The sequence below is a fragment of the Dinoponera quadriceps genome, unplaced genomic scaffold, assembly GCF_001313825.1.
Source record: "Dinoponera quadriceps isolate SergipeBrazil2010 unplaced genomic scaffold, ASM131382v1 scaffold586, whole genome shotgun sequence".
Taxonomy (NCBI): domain Eukaryota; kingdom Metazoa; phylum Arthropoda; class Insecta; order Hymenoptera; family Formicidae; genus Dinoponera; species Dinoponera quadriceps.
The window spans coordinates 2596066-2617133 of NW_014554764.1; the positions used below are offsets into that span (position 1 = coordinate 2596066).

General features: G+C 44.8%; 1 protein-coding gene across 4 annotated transcripts in view; it reads left to right on the forward strand.

Annotated features, from left to right (window-relative positions):
• The window catches only part of LOC106741648 (peroxidasin-like), a 152433-nt gene that overhangs the window by 83194 nt on the left and 48171 nt on the right, over positions 1-21068 (forward strand). For all 4 annotated transcript variants that reach the window (XM_014613862.1, XM_014613863.1, XM_014613865.1 and 1 more), the window contains one exon: positions 10894-11071. In XM_014613862.1, the coding sequence (XP_014469348.1) occupies positions 10894-11071 (178 nt within the window). The remainder of the gene's footprint in view (positions 1-10893; positions 11072-21068) is intronic.

A 21068-nucleotide genomic window follows, 5' to 3' on the forward strand; every position in this document is an offset into this window, starting at 1 on the left:
ATATACATCATTACGAAACAAAGAATGTACGAAAACAACTTGAAAACAACTAACATTTAAATAACGAAATATGAGAATCTACAAAAATTCATAAATGTTATTGAAATATAATTAAATATATATAGAAAACCTTATATTTATAAGTTCAACAGCTTTAACAAAAAGAATATATCCAAATTTGTTTGAAAATGTCGCATAGATAAAAATCTCCCCTTGACAGCGTCGAAACAGCATCAAAATTTCCATTTGGTTTCTCGCGTTGTATAATGCTTTATTCTCTCCGCTTCCTTTGCCAGTATTATTTCATATCTTTTTCCCTCTGCCGGCCGAATATACGTGTTTTTAATTAAGAGTTATTTATTAAATGAAGCAATTAATTCGTGATGTGAATTGTTAATACAAATCGTATCGCGCTCACATTTATTTAACGCTCTTGTGAAATTCCATTACGTGATTGCACAAAATCGTGAAAGCTTTTCGCTCTTTCTCCCTCTCTCTCTCATCGAAGCACATCGCGCGTTTCGATATCGCGAATCATGCGTATGCACATCGTTAATTTTGCGATGATCCAAATTAGTACTAATCCATTCGCGCGACCGCAATTACACTCCGCGACTCTTGACACATGACAGCACGCCTGGGTAAATCACTTAACGCCTAAGGCGTTGACCCAAGTATCTGACGGATTGCTACGGCTTAAGCCGCGTTCGGCCTAGGTCGAGCATGCGGCATTGTTGCGCGCCTACAATGGCACAATAAACAATGGCTTATCGCGTGCGATTGAGTTAAGCGCATTATCATCGACTCGTGGAATTCATCGCTTTCGTATAATTTCCGGGATCTCGAATGCGATTGTGTGAATGCGGTGTGCGCATTTTTGCGAGCAAATACTTTTTGCTTTCCGTTCGTACGCCCGGCCGTTCGCTCGCTCGCCCGCCCGCTCGTTCGCTCATTTGTTCGCTCTTTCGTTTTTTGTTCATCTCTTTCTGCGTTCTGCTCGCAAGTGAAATACTACGCGCTTGTTACGCCGTGCATACGTGTTTTAACGTCACATTATGCATCAGCACGGGACAACGCGGAATTTATAACGTTTTTTACAAACACTCGCGTTCCCTCCTCCACCCTCTTACGTAATGCGCCGGAAAGAGCGGCACACCACGCGATTGCGCTTTAAATAAGGAGACACGAGTAGTCCGAATGTGACTCAATCGGGTCATTTGCGACACTGTGAAAATTGTCGATGCGTCGTGAATTATACGAAAGAGAAAGAGAGAGAGAGAGAGATAGAGCTCACATTCTTCTTCTTAAACATTAATCCGGTGCGCCGGATCAATAATGTACAGTGGTGGCGTTCGTCCACGAAGACGAAAAGTGAAATTCGCGTATTATACAGAAACGAGTGCTCGCGTGCGCGAGCGAACGAGCGAGCGATGCTCTCGTTTAAGCTTCAATTTCCTCTTATCGGATAAAGAAAGCGGCGGCTTTGCTTGATGGCTGATGTCGAGCGTCGTCCTGATCTTTGGGTCGGTTAAATTTTCCGGGACTTTTTCGTTCGCTAAAACATCGGCGAGCCGTATCTAGATAACGGTAAGCTTTAGAAGCGATCGATAAAGTCATCTCCTTCCCTCGCTCCGGTTCTCTCTCTCTCTCTCTCAGACTCGGAATAGGAATTTATACGTCTCCCATAAAACGCAACCTATCTACCTACTCTCTTCTCCTCTGCGGCTTGTCTTCGGTTTCGTCTTTTTTTTCTTTATGTTTTTTTTTCTTCCTTTTGATTCCCTTGCTTCCTGCCTGCGTTTACCTGTGCGCTTAAAGTGCGTCTCTCTACGTTTAGAGAGACGCAGAGAGAGAGTTCATCTCAGCAGGGAACGATCGCGAATATCAGTCGTCAGGATTGTCGCGAGTGATGCGCAAATAACGCGATACGTACGATCGTTCGTAACTTCTGTGATGTGTAGCGTTCCCGTTAAATCAGAAACGGACGAGCGAGACGTTACAGGCGGGGTTACGCGAGCGTAAAAATGCGAGATGCCAAACGCGACGTTGGTCGAGAGGCGTTCGGAGGAAAACGTTTGTAATACACGGACGATAGCCGTGATATACACGGAGGGATGAAAAATCAGTTGCGAACTCTCCTCGACGAGGCTATACGTGTACAGTCGGTGTCATATATGCTGTACATACTATTCCCTAGACGGAAAGTTATACGACTTTCGACCTGGTGGACGAGGTGGAAGATGACAGAAGTAACTTTATCTAGAAAAAGAAGTGCTAGATTCAAGCGAATATTTATTCCAATATTCCTTAGCGAATTTTTACCTTGATCATATCAATTTTACTTGAACCAAGTAAAGTATTAAATATTAAAATTACATTAAAGTAATATTTATTTAATTCAAAGAAAAATTTGTCAAGGAGTAATTATTTACTTGAATCTAGCATTTTTTTTCTGTGAAGTTATAATAGTAGGATTATAACGAGTCTAATTAGAATAATTTCGACCTTGTGTGTACATGTGTGTAAAGCTAAAAATTGTGTAATGATAATAAGTTTTAATCTAGGGAATGGTATAGCATACGTCGACTGTACAATAGAAAGCAAAACGGTTTGGAATTGAAGTTGGGAAGCGTAACAAACTATCGCGATTGAGAGTCACTATCGACGACGAGTTTGCGTAGTAATCAATTATGACAAGGGTCGAAGTGACAACACAAAGTGTGGAGATAAATTTGATGGAGATGCGATGTTGTACAACGTATAAATACATTCCAGAATATCCTGGGTTCAACTGTTGCAATACTCGTGCTTGAAGAATTGTAAAATCTCGCGCTTCAAATATATGAGATATGAAACGTCACAATTGCAACGGAAAATTTTCGTTTACTGCACGCAGATGAAGTTCATGTACTGCTTGAACTCGGTATTTTAGTCGAGAGACATGGATATTCATTTTCTATACTTCCATATATCAGCTTTAGTGCTTTTCTTTTACTATAAATTATAAACTTTACCGTTTTGTTTTCAAAACAAAAATCCGAACAAAATGTTACTAATTTCGAAATTTGTGCGTAATACCTACATTATCTTAGTCCTTAATATCATAGTAGTTCTTAGATCAAAATCTTATTTTCAGTTTATAAGATATTAAAAAGAGAAATTAAAAATAGTGTGCTAATTTCAAGGAACGAAAGGTGTCAACTTTAGTTGTGAATATCTCAGTTCTCGAATGGTCAATCTTTTCCTAATTGCACGAGCAGTTAGATGATATTTCAATATAAACGTAGTGCAAGTTTCATCGAATTTTTCAATCAAACTTATTTCACAACTTACAGCTTTCTTATTAGCAGAATATAATCCTTCGAACAGCAATATCGCAACAGTTAAACCCAAGACTATCTTGAATATATTAATACATTGTTATGTTATCTAGATCAAATTTATCTGTACACCCTACATCGCGTCACTTCAGTTCCTATCATAATCGATTACCACGCAACTGCCCGCCGGCAATGATTCTCAATCGTGATAATTTGTCGCGCTCTCAACTTCAATGCATCTATATCGTTTTGCTTTCCGTCGTGCACATGTCACGATCGGGCGCGAGGGATCGGAGTCGACGGATCGATTTGCAGTTAAGCGTAATTACGGCCGAGCCGCCGTGAAATCCCTGCGGTCTGCCGAATAATATTACGGCGAAGTAAAGTTTGTCTCCTTGATCCGGGGAATTGCCGCTCCGGAACGGCCGCTTCTCCGATCGTTCGCCCGCGCATTTTCGACGATCGAGACGTTGCCCGTTTTTGGAGCGACGGATCGATCGTATTTTGTGGTCACGTCGAAACGCATCGATTCGCAATATCCGTTAATGTTCGGCGCGGAGGGCGACGGCGGAAAGGGCGTCCCGGACTAGCGGGTTGCGCGAAGCGTGAAATCGAGATAATGACTGGCGAACCAATCAGTTAACTAGACCGAGTCATGGTAGACTAATGAGGATATATCCCGTGGCGGGACGCACGTATTTAGTAGCGCGTAAAACTGCTTGAGGGCAAATTAAAATTCAAGTAGCGGACGCGACTGTGGCCCGACCGTCTGACTTGTCCGCGACCGTTTCCACTGGCCGGCCGGCTACACGCGCGACTTCGTGGCGAACTCTCCCGCCGATTCCCCTGAAATTCGCCACCGATCGACGAGTTACAACAAAGGACGATACAACAAGATAGCTGGAACAACGATTCGACGCTCATTTCCTTTGTTTTCCACCGGTCCATTTCGATTTAGGATCGCCACGGCCGGAAAAAAAGGAGTTTACCGATTCGCATTAGAGTTTCGGGAACTATCGCGAACGAGGGGAAAAAGGAAGCGACTTTTCCCGCACAAAAGTTTTATAGATTTAAGCGCTCGAAAGGGGGGAGAAAGGAAAATGCTCGTGAGTAGAAAGAGATTGTATAACTGACGATTTTAGTCGTGCGATATAGCGCCGAGCATAACTTCGAGCCGAGAGAGAGCGGCGCTTCGAGCGCTTTAAACTCGAGTTTACGGAAATAAAGAAACGCGAGTGGATTATATTTATTTGCGCCGCGCGCACAAAGTTCGAGCTTTATGAAAGACGGCGGGGAAAAGCCGACGAACGCTTCTTCGGCGAGAACGTAATTGTTCGGTCTGGTTTCTCTTTGATCCCGGCGAATATCGCGACGCATCGCTGCCGCGGCCATCTGTAATAACCGAAGCGTAAAATTCCGATGAAAATCGCCGGCTGACTTGTTTGATATAGCGGTTACGCGGCCGGAGTATGGTTAAGATTATCAGTTTGATTAACGACGCTATTAAAATGCGCGGATCATGCGCGTACGCGATTTATGCGACGATGACGCGGAGCGAATTGCCGAATGAATCGCGCGAGCATAGATTCGAGCGCGAGAGCTGTCGAGAGGATAAAAGCGCGTTCGCGCGCGAATATAAACGCGCGATAAGCGCATTAGCTATCGGAAAAAGGTGTCGGATAACATTAGCGATAAATATAACTCGCGCCCGCGGCAATCGTCGGGCCGCGTCGTCGGGTATATACGAAAGATTTCCAGACGTTATTGTTCGGCCGGGCCGTAACGAGTCATGGATTTGAATTCATTGTTTTCAAAGAGCCGGTTACAGCGGCTTTTCACCAGTGATATATTATCTGTTATTATTGCAGCCCCACTCGAAGCCACAATGGCCGGCTTTGCACGCTGATCTCCATATTTTAATTAAAAGCTCTCGACGTTAGATACGTACGTCTCCGCCGTGTAGAAGTCAATTCGCAATATCTCTCACCTCTTCGCGGTACACACAGGCGTGGAGATAACTTCGAGCATGCCGTTTGCCATCGATCGCGACGAAACGAAAACCGTACCACCAGCGTTACCGCGCCAGAATTCAGCGTTCTCCGATGTGGTTGAGGTCTCCGCGCGGTACAATTCTCCCCTCTGTCATCTCGATCGGATACGATTGACTGCCAAATGGTACGATCGCGATAATTCGTATTAACACTGCATCACCCGGAAGCTTATTAACCCTGACATGTAACATGTTAGGCTTACGAGATGTTTACGCGCGTTTTCTTTTGCTTATTATTTTTTCGTGCGAGCATACCTAAGAGATCTATAATATTTCGAGCAATATCAAGAAATATCAAGAAAAAGTGTTTAAACCGTATTGAAACTAAGCGACGGTGCTGGTAGGTAAAGTGTTCACTATTTATGCGCCATCGCGTGCTACATTTTCGCGAAAGTTTGTTACATCGTTTATTGGAGTCCGTCCTACGTTAAACTTTAATAGATATAATTGCGACTGGTAATTAGTATCATTCTACGTGCGATCGCACACAGATATAAAATACAGATACTGATGTACAAGTAGAGATGTACACATGTAGGTGGTAAAGATATACAGATATAAAGATACAGTTATATAGATATATACAAATATATATACAGGGTGTTCCAAACTAATCTCAGTTCCCGTAGTGTGCAAGTTAAACGGATGAAACTGAGCAGAAAAGTCATATACCATTTTGCAAAATTCGCAATAGTTAGTGAGGAATAAATTATTTTGTCTATATATATACATACACACAATACAAATATATATACAGGTACAAACCTGTATATCAATTTACCGGTAGATCGTCATTCGGCATTGCTTTCGGTCTACGTTTACGTGGCGAAGGTGGTCGCTAGATCGTCTCTCTTTTCCTTTGCCGCTCTCCGCGAAGAGTATTAACTTTGTCAATGCAGTCACGTTTATCCTTGCCTCGCGGCTAAAGAGAACAATTTGTCTGTCCATTATCGCGCGATGCGACACACAAAGGCGCGCGCTCGAATTCGGCCCGGCGCACGCGACGCGACGAGTGTACATTGGCAGAGACAAGTGAATGGAGAGGAAACGGAAGAAAGGGACATAGTAGTCGGCGGTAGGTGATCAAAAGGAGAGACAAGGATAGGTTGGAGTCGCGTTGTGGAGACGCTGATACGTTGTAAGAGACGGCTACGAGATATACACGACGGGCTACAACAACGGAAAGGTGGAGAGGGTTATTTTTAGACGTTGCGGTCGGTCCGCCGCTGCTATCGTCGCTCGCGGATGACCGAGAGAGAGAATAACGGTGGTTTATTCCCGTTGTAAAATGCGGCTGGAATGTTTACCTCTATGCGAAAATAGTGGGTCGTAAGACTTCCATGGGGTGGATAGCAAAGCGGCAGCGCGGTGTGCGAGACGGTTTGAGGTCGGAAAGTAACGCGCCGCGCGCTGCATCGCGGCGACATATGCCGTATACGGGCGCGCCGCTCCACTCGTACATCAACAACGTGATTCCCATGCATACTGCTCACAATCTCTCGCTGCTTGCGCGAGTAGTTCCGGGGGAGATGCATATGCATACACGCGTGACCTCCGGGTTGAGCGCGTGCATATGCGCGCGACCCCCGTGTCCTCCCCCGGGGGACACGTGTGTAGATTGTCCGCGCGCCGGACTGTCTCACGCGTTCGAGCCTAAATTCATGTTCGAGGTCGCGCGACGTCACACCGCGTGTCATTCGGTCTGTTAACGGCCGGAGGACTTCCCACGTATTTTTTTCCGACCCACCGATGAGTGATGTACGAGCTACGTCAATGTGATACGTGCACGCTGCGTGTGATAATTGTTGGAGAGAGTGAGGTGGTAACTATTTTTGTCTTCCTCTTTTCCTTCGCTTTTTCTCCGATCGTATATTCAATCGGAACATTATAGATTCCTGATGATTCCATAGTTTTTCAACGAATCGTCCTGTAAGAAATCCAAATTATGTTCCATTAAATGAGCCTTTATTAATAGTCCGTGCTTTGCCGAAGCTCAACGGACAGTGGACGGTCTCTTCGCTTCGCGCGAAGGTATCTGTATCATTTCGATATCCTTGTCCACTCGATCGTCTCGGAGGCGGCGTCTTCAATTGCGATAGAGTATCGTTGATTTCTGATAGTGTACACGAGATGCGGCATGAGAAATGTATGCGACGACGGGAATGGGATCACGAGCGAAATCTATATACGCATGCATTGCATGCGAGAGTGTGTGTGTGTGGGTGTATGCGTGTGTGCAGAGGGAAAAGGTAAAAGTTAGACAGGTAAACTTCAGATTGGTTGCTCGCCACGGTTTCCCTGTAGGAATTCCTGATACATCTCCGGTTTCCCGTCAAACTTCTCGACTCCGTTTGGTTTTGCTCGCGCAACGAATCTCACCGCTTCTTCCCCCTTCTCTCTCTCTCGTCCTCTCTGATTTCTTTCGCGCGCTCACCTACGCTCACCTCCACTCACCTACGGTACCCCGTCACCTAGCTGGTAGTAATTTTGCTGGGCGTGTCGCACGACACGCAGTAAACCACGTACCAACGATGGGTCTCGTGTTCAAAGTGCCTGCTTGTAATTGCACGCGGCCGTTTGCGGGCGCACAAGAGGCGCGCACGCGCGCGCCCCCGGGACACGAAATACAGAGAGGACGTTCCGCCGAAATGTTCGTGAAACGTAGCGTTAATCTCATTGCCTCTCTCAGTCGCACGGTACAAAGCGCTCTCCGAGTCTTTTAATTTCGACGCTCGGATTGTGCGCTATAGACGATTGTGAACTGACGCGTCATTGTGTTGATTTCGGAAAATTTCCTGGCGGCCGAACGGAAACGATCACGTTTTTTATTTCCAATTACAATAGTCCCGCGAGTAGATTACCCGTGGTCATCTCTCTTTCACCCCTCCCTCTCTCTTCGTCAGTCCCGCTCTCGTTAAAGTGTCGTGTAGCGAGCAGTGTGATAATGCCGGCGAAAATGCGGAACGCGGAATGCTGCGCAGCCGCGGGCGAATGTACGGCGACATTTCCCATTTGTTGGTAATCCATTTATTTTTTTCACAGGTGCAAGTTTTGCAGCGTGTATTAACGTTTCCACGGTGTGTGTGTATGTGTGTGTGTGACGAGAGTGGCGTAATTAGCACGTAATTTAAGTCACAAACCGAAATTTGCGTCCGCGCCACTCGCACGTACATTGTCTGCCGCGCGGAGATCGATGGCATCGCTCGCTGGGGTAACCTCGGCGGGACGGCGGCGTCGTGAAAGCGAAGCGGGACGACGAACGCGACGGCGAATGCGGCTCCGTCAAAGCGCGTTGAATTTGTAAATAAAACAATCCGCATATCCCACCGTTCGAATACACATTCCCCCTTTTGACTCAAGCTAAATTTCTTTCTCTCTCTTTGAGTTCCACGTCGACAGGAATGTACGCGCGCCCCGGGGTTAAAAGCGGAGAGACAGAAAGAGTTCACCACGAATATCTCCCTTTTTATATCACATAAGAAGCACGCCGGTGAAGACGCAGGAGGAGAGAGAGAGAGAGAGAGAGAAACCGCGCGCGATGGCGACATCGCGAGTTGTGCGAAAGAAAGCAACTCTCAAAGGACGTGCGCGCCACAAGCCGTCTTCAAAGCATGTATTCAGTGTACACCGACCGCAAGGGAGACCGCCGGTAACTTGATAAATAAAGAAGCAAAAGTGAATGAAAATCCGGGGGGGGGGGAGGGCGGCGAGTTGACTGCGCGTTCATGTTTCCACCGTCGAAAAAATCTCGGTCAAATGTCGCCTTTGGTCTGCGTTTCGGACTGTTTTCACGCGGGATGAGGAGGGTGCGACTGTTCTTCTCGTTTCCCGACGGACGTAGCGAGCTTCGTTGCCCCGTGATGGAAAAAGGTAGGAAAGTGGTTGGTAATGACGAGGGACACAATGGTGGATAGTTAACGCATAGATGCGTCGCTCTCGGTCTCCCGCCCGTTGCTATAACAATACGCGCGTGTCGTCCGTGTGGCACAGATTGAATAGGAGCGACAAGGTTGGCGCGGAACGCTGAATCGCGGACGAGAAAGGAGGTGACGGACGGACGGGCGGGCGTAGACGGGCGAGGGCAGTCAGTGGCCTTCATTTGGGTGCAAATGGAGTTTTTCCCAAATGGACGTTTCAAAAGTTTGTCGCTATTGTTTGAACGCCGGTTCCAGCGGGACACGGGAGCGAGAGAGAGCGATGCGAAATCCTGCCGCCAAGGTCTTTGATTAGCTGGCGCCACGAAGCCAAAAGGCTTCTCTCCCCAATTGTTCGTCTCGTATTTATAGTTGGTTCGCTCGTTCTCCTTGCGGCAATTGTCTCACACCCCGTTATTTCTGCTTTTCCCAGTATTTTTTCCATTGCTCTTCTTTCTCCTTTTGTTCTCTCTCTTCCTCTCTCTTTCTTTCTTCCTCTTCTCCCCCTACTCCCCTTTCTTTTTTCCTCTCTCTTCTGTGGTATTGGCACGGTGTCGCTCCACGCGGAAAGTGTAATAAGAAAGCACTCGTTTCTCTCATTTCCCGGCCGCAGTACCGCTACCCCTTTTTCCTCGTGTTTTGCATCCGGCCAAGCGGATGCTGTTGCCGCGACTTGTTGTGTGCTTGATGGTAGATAAGTCACATCGTCCGTTGCTTGCCGAAGCGCTTATCTCCATGACGCCACACTTGAGACGCGATTAATCGTGCACTTATCATCCGTATCGTGTGTTCTATCTATGCGAATCTATATAAAAACTTTGTGCGAGAATGGGAAAATCTCAATGGGAGTGGACTCGACAGCCATACGTGATGAGGGGGAGAGAGATAGGTGACGAGACTACTTACTTTGCGTTTTATTTGTCCGCCAGAGACGAGCGGTACGCCGCATACATCGGATCTACGAGAATCCGTAAACGAGGTAAATTTCCGTGGCTCGACCTGGGCGCGTATACGTTGTGATCGAAAAACGAGGGACGAGGGACTAAAAAGGAAAAGCAACGATTTCCCGTTGCTTTACGACAGTAATTAAGCGGGACTTCGCTCTTGGAACCGCAACTAATGCGCCCTTCTGTTCGAACCCCGAAGCCTCATTTGGTTGCACGTTCAATGACGCCGTGCCACTTTGATCTTGAATCTAACACTCGCGAAAGTGCGATCGCTCAATCTATTATCGGCGGCATTTAATCGTCGCCTGATTACCGATTTGTTAGAATTCGTTCGTTCTTTCATTCGTAGGATTAAACGTCCTGCTATGCACAGAGGAAAAGGTTTGTTTAATATAACGATATAATTTAATATTAAATATCATTTTGTTTAGACGAAAATGTTTCACTAGAGTAAAACTAAAGGAACTATGTTGTTTGATAGGAAGAACAGTATTATTTAAAGAAAATATATAAGATTTCGTTTTCAATAAAAGAGAGAGATAAGGAGAGATAGTACGAGCCTTGCTTTATTTTTCGTTAAGTCGCATGGAATAGAATCCGAATCGGCCTCTGCTGAGACAACGTGTACACACACGCTGCGAACTAATTAATTTCTGTTGCAGTGCCAAAGGTGGAAATAGTCGATGAGCATGGCGCCACGGCCGGCGACAAGTTCTATAAAGCAGGCAGCACAATAGAGCTGAAGTGTGTAGTCAGCAATATACCACAGCCCACCGGCTATGTTACGTGGCGACACGGAACCCGTACGCTGAACTACGACACCACTCGCGGTGGCATCAGGTGAGTTGCGCATAATAGGCGCGCGTACGCGCGATATTTCGCCGCCGATGGATCTTAACTGTCGCGATAACTGATGATACGCGCCGGGTATCGATAGTTATTAGCGGACTTGAGAATCCCGGAGGGGCTTCCCCAACAAGCAGTATATCGTCCCTGGTTATGCAGCTTCCTTCTTGTGTACACTCGCCTTGTTAAGGTAATGCATACTTAATGAGGTAACATCGGTTTATTTGGCCTATCGTTATGCAAAACAACAAGCGCCGTTGCCGAGATGCGGTGAGCAGCGTGTTATATTATAGCTAATAATTAGTTTGCGAGAGGTTTGCCACGGCGAGCCTCGTGACGAACGACATCGGGAGACGTGTCGGGACATCTGTTTACGAATAAGTCGTCTTCTCGTTGCTTATCGCGTGTGCTTTTGAAATCCTTTCCGTTGAGATTCCAAAAGCACTGTGATAACCGAAGTCGAAACTTTTTATTCATACCGAGTGATTTTTCCGAATCGTCGAGTTGATATTTTCGTTCAATATTAAAGAATAAATCTGCTGATGTTTCATTGGGACAAATTCGCTCTAGTCGACTAAAGCATTCATTTGTATATGTATCAAGAATCTATTTAAGTCAAGTTCAAGTTAAATATTTATTTCTGTAATTTTGAGATCTTTATTAATACGTTTCGAGTGAATTTCCCTTTTTTTTTTAAAAAGATCTTATCCTAAAAAATTCATAGCAAATTCATAGCAAACAAGCGGAGTGATAGCCGAGTCACTTGAAGTCGAGTAACTTTTTATTCATATAACATGAATTCTCCACTTCGAATCGTCGATTGAATATTTTCATTCGAAATTAGACAATGAATCTGACGTACCTCTCACCGCCTCACCGAAACAAATTCCTCGCCCCACTGAAACATTCACTCGCAAGCGTTAAGAACCTATTCTAAGGAGTTTGCGTTAAATATTCATTCCTGCCCACAGTATTTTTAACCGCCGTCTCGAGTGAATGTCCACTCGTTTTCAGTGAGACTTTACTTGGAGAAATTTTCGAGCGCAATACGGATAAGTAGGTCACCGTTTAATATTAAATTTTTATACTCCACTTTCTGCGCGCGCGCCTTGACCCGCCTTCGCGCATCTTGGAGTCGCACATTTAATCGGAGTGGACTCACCGTCTAAACCCTCAATGAACCTCCGCAAGCCATCACACACACACTGCATTCCCGTCGTTGTTCTTGAAGGAAAATGAAACGAGCGGGTTATTTTTCCGCGTCGGTTATACGCTCGTTTCGTCCTTCCCTTCTCTCGTGTACCGTTAAAATCAATCGTCGTCGTCGTCGTCGTCGTCGCCGTCGGGGGTCATCGAACGTAACCGCGCGCGCGCTACGTTCAGTCGCGGTTAACTAACATTTCGGTAATTCGGCCGCCGAGTGTATTCGATAGTTTATGCAGGCCGCATAGGAATTCTAATTGCCTCGATAAAGAACGGGACGTCCGACGAATTTTGAAAGGCTTTCATTAAAGTCCTCGGAGCAGAACCGGCCAGCGGCTTCTGTGCGGCGTGTGTGACCTAATTGGTTATAGATATGACGGAATTCATGAATTTCAAGCGGCGATCCGGCCGGCCGGCCCACGTTTGATTCTGTCGGTTTCGTAGAACGATTTTTCAATCAGCGATCCATCGATAAATCAATTTCGAATTTTTCTCAGACATAGCGTACATACCGCCCCATTCCAGCACACCCCAACATCCCCGAAAGTTACACGCCGTTATGACGGTACGTTCCAAAGATTGCAAATATCCGTCGGTCGGCGTTCACCTCCAGCCTCGCGGGAATAGAGGATCTCGGTTTAGCATTTGACAAATTTCACCAGGTTTGATGTAACGTCGGCGGTCAGGACGATTTCGTGAAATTATCGATATCCAGTGTGCGACGCTAAGGTTGAAAGAAAGGCCGTGGCCTGCGGCATTGGGCGAACAACTGTTGACAATTTAATCACTTTTGAAAATGCTCGATTATCGCGGCCTGACATATGATGAACGAGCCCGCTGCCGCCGTCATTGCCGCCGTCGCTGCCCGCACTAATGCCAAACGCTTTGAATAAAACATACGAAACTTCCGAACCGGGTCGTCAGATTAAAGGCCGGTTAACGCGAATTAGCCGCGCTCGCAGTTCGGGCGCGATTAAAGCGACGAATTCGATTCTATCCGAATGTCGATTTCGATGGAGAGAGAGGGAGGGAGGGAGGGAGGAGTGAGAGAACGAGAGGTCAAAGACGATTGAAACGCACGGTCGAAAACCGCGTCCCGACGATACATTTGCGTTCTCGATACTTCGGGAGAAACGCCGCACGCGCGCTGCGATAACTCGAGCGACGATGGCACTTTCACGGCCAAAATTATCGCACCCGCGAGAGATTGCGCTTATAAATTATAATTGTCGGCTGTATGGCGCGCGCGCGTTACGTAACGTTGGTCGTGCGCACGGAACGCCCGTGTTTTTATTCATCCTCGCACCGATATTATGCGAACGACGCGGACATTACGCGGGGGGAGTGGCGGGAGAGTGCGCGCACAGGACGTGCGTAATTTATCGGGAACATTCTATTACACTTTGATTGTTCCCGAGAGGCGTTTTGCGAGATCGTTTAACCGAACGTGTCAAACGCAGCGCTGCAAATAAACGGCGTTCGATCGCGCCGTCGTCGTCGCCGCCGCCGTCTATTGTGATTACCGGGCCGATGGATCTTATCGTACCTTTACGCATCGCTTTCTCTCGCTCGATCAACCATTGTGAAAAGGAGCCGCGCGCGCATCGTATCTCGCGCGATTCGTGCCAGCGACCGTGGCCTATATTAATAGTCGTTACTTGAGCCTCGTCTCACGCGAGATACTCCGGCCTGAATTTGCAGTCGGATTTGACTTTTTTTTTTATTGACTTCTGTGGTATATCCGTGATATTTGTGAGGTCGCGATATTTTTAACAACAAATTTTTAAACTCTGTCTTACAATAGCGTTCCTCGTTATCTTTCAGTCGAAGAGAAAACAAATTAATTAATCAGCGATTTCAAATGTAATTTTCTCTCTGTTTCTAACGAGTATTCTTTGAATATTTTGCGTATTTTTCACTAAATCTATTTTTGGGCAAATTTGATTTGTGAAATGACGGTTTATTACTTTTTGTATAATAATCCTATTAGCTTCAGTCGTCACTTAGAACTTGCCTCACATGAGATATTCAGATTTGAATTTGTAGACAGATCTGAATTTTTCAATTAACTCTTATGACTCGTGACGTTACTTGGAGCTTATTTTACAGTAGGGCTTTAAAGCTCGAAAATAAAATGGTATGTCAGTTTTGAACCGCTTCTTCTCTATTATCATAATCACAACGATGGATTCGCGGTTTTCGATAAGAGCTTTTCAATAATTGAAGACGCCTTTCAGGTTTTATAAATTTGTCGATTCCCCTGAGGTTGTGCGCTGCGACTGTTAATCGCTTGACTCGGCGAATGGAAGAGGCAAGGGGAGGAAAATAAGCACATCTTTCGAAAATCACCTCGAAGGTGCAAGTAATTCCGAGCACTGATTTATATCTAAGATTCTACTCTATTTCAATGTATCCGTGCACGTCGGTTCTTTTTCCGGTCCACTTTATCGTGCGTCGCGTATATTTCCGCATACCTGTTCACGTTTTAAACAACTAAGGACTCGACTTGATGTAGGTAGGCACTACATCGGGGCAAAGTTAGTTAGTTAGCTGCACTAACGTTATTATACTCTCGCGCACGTAGTATTACACTTCACTATATCTCGTACCTCGTGCATAACTCGTCGACCTCCTGTCTATTACTCTTCACCTTGGGCGCTCTCGCCAACTTGGTCAAGTCCGTCGGAGTGCACGCCCTGAGCATGCATGGCCAAACACGATGTCGCCTGGCTTAACATAATCAAGTAGTTCTGCTAACGGAGAAATCGCGCTGTCCGCCCGGTGATAATGAAATATCACGGTTAGCGGGATTTCCATAGATGCTGGCGGTGTTGACGGCGGAGTGGAGGTGGTGGCAGCGGCATACGATTAGGAAAGTTCTTAATGCTGCCCGGCGTGGACTGTTGTTGAAATAACGTCGAAACGGTCACGGATTTAACGTAATACATTGCTGGGTATTTAGTGCGGTCCGCGCGATACTTTGGCGCGATAAAGTAATCCTGTTTAGAAATGCGTTTACGTCGTGTTGCAATAATATATACGTGCGTTTGCATAACATTCTCGCGACGTCGAACGGTGGGCTTGATCTTAATTTTCGTTAATCTTCGACGGATAGATGATAGTAGCAGCCGCAATCAAAATGACAAACATGTATTAGAAATATGAATGTGTTTTTCATTAATAATACGTACATCAAACGCTTCCTTGGAGATTTAAATTTTTATACTTTCTGTCAGGCTTGGATAGCTCTCGTCTCACTGTGCGTTTTGTATCTCTAACTCTCTCGTGTACGATAGGATCGTGAGAAAACGAATATATCAGTCAACACACAATTACAATATTGCGGTAATTAATCTAAATTTTCCCGTAGCGTTAATTAATATAATTAATACGAGTAATATTAAATTAACTGTTGTTCAGATATCAATGATGTTGATCCGATATCACTCGCGGTGGCGAGTGTGACGCATGCTAAAAAATTACATCATTCGAAATCTGTAGAAAACTGATCGCAGATAAATTTCTAATAAACCCTAATGCCGAGGATATTTATGGAAACATCGGATCGTTAAGCCCGACGTCGGAGCCAATAACCTTTCGCGTCGCGTTCCTCTGCGGAGGCAAGAAGCGAGGAGAGTAGTGGAGAGCGAAATCAAACGTTTCTTTCATCGGCTTAATGACACGTTCGGAGGTAATACGTCGCGATAAAATCGCCGATAAATGTAGAGCGAAATACGTCGTTGTGCAACACCACTATAACTGTGCACAGTAGCGAGAGGGGTGGGAGGGGGTTATATTATTCGATCGACGCGTCTGATGCGCTTGTTCGTAGTGGCGAGACGTGCGGGTTGATCCATTACTCGGCAAATCAATTAGGACGCAGGCACGACCGGCCAGCGGCGTCGTAGGGTGGAAAAAAAGCCTGACGAAAACAAAGCATTTAATCGGATTTTGTTTTATCGGCTGTACACGCCGAACCCGCGGCGGCAAATATTTCATGGAAACAAGGGGGACACCGCGGCGCTTTTCTCTCTCTCTCTCTCTCTCTCTCTTTGTCTTTTTTCTCCCCTTTTTTTGTATCAGTGTCCGCGATAAAATAGGCCCCATATTTCAAAATTCTATTCCGGTCACGGTGGCTTTTTTGTTATCCTCTTTCCGAAATAACGTCGTCGAAACGTCGATGTTATTACTTGGTCTTCTACGCGAATGCGCGAGAGATTACGAGAGAAAAAGAAAGGAAGAAAGAAAGAAGAAAAGAAATAACGAGGATGAAAGATCCGGAGGAAAAGTGATGCATAAGAACGAAGAGCAGTTATGTAGCGCGATATTTAGATCGCCGCGTTCAACAATATTAGAACGAGTATCGCGAGATTTTTCTTTCTCTTATATCGTCCCTCTTCTCCGTACTTCTTTTATTTCAATAATAAATCGTCGAGAAAAATATTCATATCTTACCCGCGGGCGAGTGAATCGAGCCGGTAACTTTAAGCGGGACGAGAGATACTTCGAATGATTAAATACAAATAGAACTCGCGCGCGCGGCAGATGTTTCTTTCGAATTCATTAAAAGACTCCGTTTGACTTTTGAAACACAGAAACGAACGAGAACGCGAGAGGAATGACGGAGAGTTCCCCGTCGTGAAGGAGCCACGAGCGCGTGTTCACAGAGAGAAATGGAATTTATAATCGCATCGTGATAATCGCTCACTTTTTGGAAAATTCAACAAGGACGAGCGACCATTGTACGTACGGGCCGATCCTCCGGTCGAAAGTTTCGCTCGGTGTAGCACCGTAAACTTTCGCGAAGCTTACGGGATGACTTCTTCATGGGTTCTCTCATGCCGGAGCGGCCGTTCCGCAGTATATGCGCGCGCGCGTGATGACGCGATTTTACGCGCCGGCGACCGCACGAAATATGTCTTAAATAAATGCCACGTGCGCTCGTGGCAAGTTTTTTCCCCGTCCACCGTCGCGCGATTTAACTTTTAAGTTGCCGGCATCGTGCTGCGCGTTCGAACGCGCGGGGAGATTCTCGCGGCGAAATGAAAATAAATAAATTCCATGTTGCACGCGGGCGACTCGAACGTGCCGATTTGTCGGGCCGCGCCGAAGGTCGGAAAGTTGTAAGATACAGCGTTTTCCTCGGCAGCAGCGCGGATTGAATCTTTCATACACACTGCACGGGGGAACGAGAGCGGGATGTAAATTTTATATCCGCGCGCATGATGCGCGTCGTTTATCGACGTGAAATTTCATTTGGCGGGAATATAGAAGGTAAGCACCAAAAATGCAGCTTCATGAAATTGTCGGTGGTGATAGATAAATAGAGGGAGAGAAAGGGTGGCTTCCTTCTTGTCTTAGGCGACAATTACGGTCGCAAACTCGTTTGAATTTTATCAAACTTTTCTGGGTAACGCGATGAAGGTGGAACACGCTTTTCTAAAGTCAAACCCGCTTCTCATTAACGGCGGTGTTTATTGGAATTGTTATGCATCCTCTTTTGCATTTTTATGGATAATCCTTGGCGGTAATTTCCCCGCATGTTCCTACTATTTTTTTTCACTCGCTCACTCCGTGCGCACTATCGCATTTCCACGTTGGCAGATCATTCGAAACTCAATGAACCATTAAAGGCGGATGAATATTCATAGCGTTTATAATAAAATGTTATAATCTTAGACGTTTCGGTGAGAAAAATTATTTGTGCGGCCATTCCGCACGAACACGCCTCGCGAACGCGCGGATAAGCATTTCTCGCCAAGCTCATTTATAGGCGCCGGTAATAAAATAATTAAATATTCGTAACGAATTTAGTTCATGTGTATAGGCGCGTGCGTGCATATGTATGTCTGCTGAGTAATTATGTGCAACGTGATACACATTGCGCATTCCGATGTATGCATATCGAATATACTTAAAATACAAAAACAGTCCGCGCGTAACATTAGCTAATTTATGACGTACGCACTTGCGCCGGTAATATGCATATTTACAATTAATTATGTGAATATGGATAAACAGAGTTCTAAACATAAAGTTCACATCGCATTATTTCATTACTCTGTTATGTGTGATTTCGCACCTCGTCCTCATCACTTTTACACCGTAACATATCGTTACGAGCGTGTTTGAGTTGAAATTTTGGTCCTACGGTAACTCTGTAAATTCCATTAAACTCGAAGGACTCAGATACAATGTTATGCAGGCCTTTGTTGAACTTATGTCCTATAAAATTCATAATTTGTAACTTGTTGACATATCGTTATAGCTCTTAAAATCTGTGGTTATTCATCAAGCTTTATAATTATTCATGTTTATTACATTATTTCGTACAACAAGCATTGTTCTAAACAGCTGAATAAAAGCCGAATTAACATAATCTGAATTTAATTAAGTATTTTCAATTTAAGCTCCCAAATAATTTATAATTATGAATTCCGGCCTGAGAATGTAATATAAATCTCGCAAAAGATGAGTGTTATGTCTAATAATAAAAAAGAAATTATATTGTTTCTTTTAAACGTACATCAATCTTTATTGGATCACGTAATATTTATTTATTTCACATAATTTATTCACTGCTGAGTAAAATAAATATTATTAAAATTAATGAAATATATAAAGATTAAGCACACAGACAGAGTATTGAGATAATTGAATATTAAATAATTCTCAACTAAGATCTTCAAGTATCAACGGAGAACACGGCTGTAACATCTGGAGCATCATCAATGTAGGACAATAGCCTGCGTAGCGTTGTACCTCGAGATTCTCCATTGGTCCTTCAAGTTCAACGGAATTTGCGGGGTTAATGTGGAACCAAAATTTCGACTCGGGGTAATAGACGATCTTTAGAGATCCACTTCACACTCTAAATTGAATCGAAGTCTCGCGTCGCGAGAATAAGCTCGCTATGTGCTTCGCCATTCTATAGTTCGTACAATTTAATTAGATTTACAGCGTGGACTTTCTAAGTTAACGCGTTAATGCCGCTAATTACGACAGCCTCCCGAAATTCGAACGTTAATGATGGGAAATCACGTGCAGCGCGCTTCGAAAATATTCTCAGTGGCCGAGCTGGCTTTTGGCAGAGCTCCAAAGTAATTAGCAGTATTTTCGTGCGCGCGGAGCGGTTTCTGACAATATCGTAGATATTCCCGCCCGCCGCGCTTTTTTCCAATTTTCCGAACTGCGCGGAACGATAAAGTAATGTGGGGAGTCACCTTTCCTGGCCGGGCGATAAGTGACGATCTATCCTTTGCGAAATGCGCTGCCGTGGAGTACTAGATATAAGTAGAGAAGTATTATTGAAAAAAATCGATTCAACTGGCATAGAAATTTCTCGCAATTTTCCCAGATAGAATGTAGATACCGATTAGAATATCCAAAATTGTCCCAAAATAGTCCACTACGATACCAATTGGGAATCCCATTCTTACGTTAAACATGAGATGAAACAACCTTGCCGCGATGCTGATTACTTGCGTGCTGCGGCTCGTGCGATTGTCATCGTCGAGTTAAATGACAGTTTGACCAAATGTCAGATTAACAAGTTGATAAAGGCGGTTATTTTTAATGCTACTAAGATACATTCCCTGTTACCGATAGAACTCAATTTTTTAATAAATTATAAAAAATTATAAAAAAGTCGAAAATAGTTCGATATATTTTGCTTTAAAAATTGAAAGTACTAGCATTCATATTATATATAATTGATCAAGCATTACATTTTCTTTACAATTAAAGAATGTTTTTAAATCATTTGAATTTAATATTGTGTGTGTATGTACATTCAGTCGTTTAATGAGGAACGTAAAATTCAATCGAACGTGTTTTGCTCTACGCCTACGCCGTTATCAAATTCCCGTAAACGGATTACGGCGCGGTTAAATTGTATGTATCCGCTGCGTGCAATCGTGTAAACGCGCTTCCACGCTGCCGACGTTGATTAACATACGTCGCATCCGCGGCTTTACTTTTACCCGGTTCTGTTTTGCAAATGACCCTGTCATTTGGACGATTCGAAATCCTGGGTACAATTATAGTCATCGGCACTATGTGACACCGTGTAAATCGCGTGTCTTATTTTTTATCAATTAACTCGTGATTTCCCTTTCTCGTATCTCGCGGAGGGGCATTTTGCGGCCGGAGAGAAGGCGAGGGATTCCGCGCTCTCGATATTAAGCAATCATCGTGAGACTGTTCGTAGAAACGCGGTAAACATCATTAGCTGTTGATGTGGCTTAAGGAAGCTGTCTCCTCCTTATTCGCCGTGTCCTTAATATTATTATTCATGCTGCGTTCCTCGCTAATTTTAGGCGCTTTGCGTCTCCGCGGAATTACAACGAATTTCTCAGAACAGCCGGGGCAGCCGCTACCATCGTCACCTCCGCGGCCGCCACCACCTCCCGAAATTCTCGAGAAACTGGCAATTAACAAAATTTACATAGCCCTATCTGGTAATCGCGTTATCGAGTTGTCAGCAATGTACTCGCTGTTGTACGTCTTATTTGCGGTTTGCCTGGTCTTCCGCTCTTTATCACGATGATATTTATTATAGCGTGGCGAATTTTCGGAAATTTCCCGGCCGATTTTTCGCGAGAATCATTCAATCGAATGCGATTGTTTTCGGGATCTGCCTTTTCCTGTGTGTCTGTACGTGTGCAGTTAAATTCCACAAATTCTCTACAATGTACGCGCCAGGGATAAACGAGATACACGTTATCGAGTTTTCTATGTTAAAATATATAAATATGAAATTTATTATTTCACGACTTTTCGACGATTT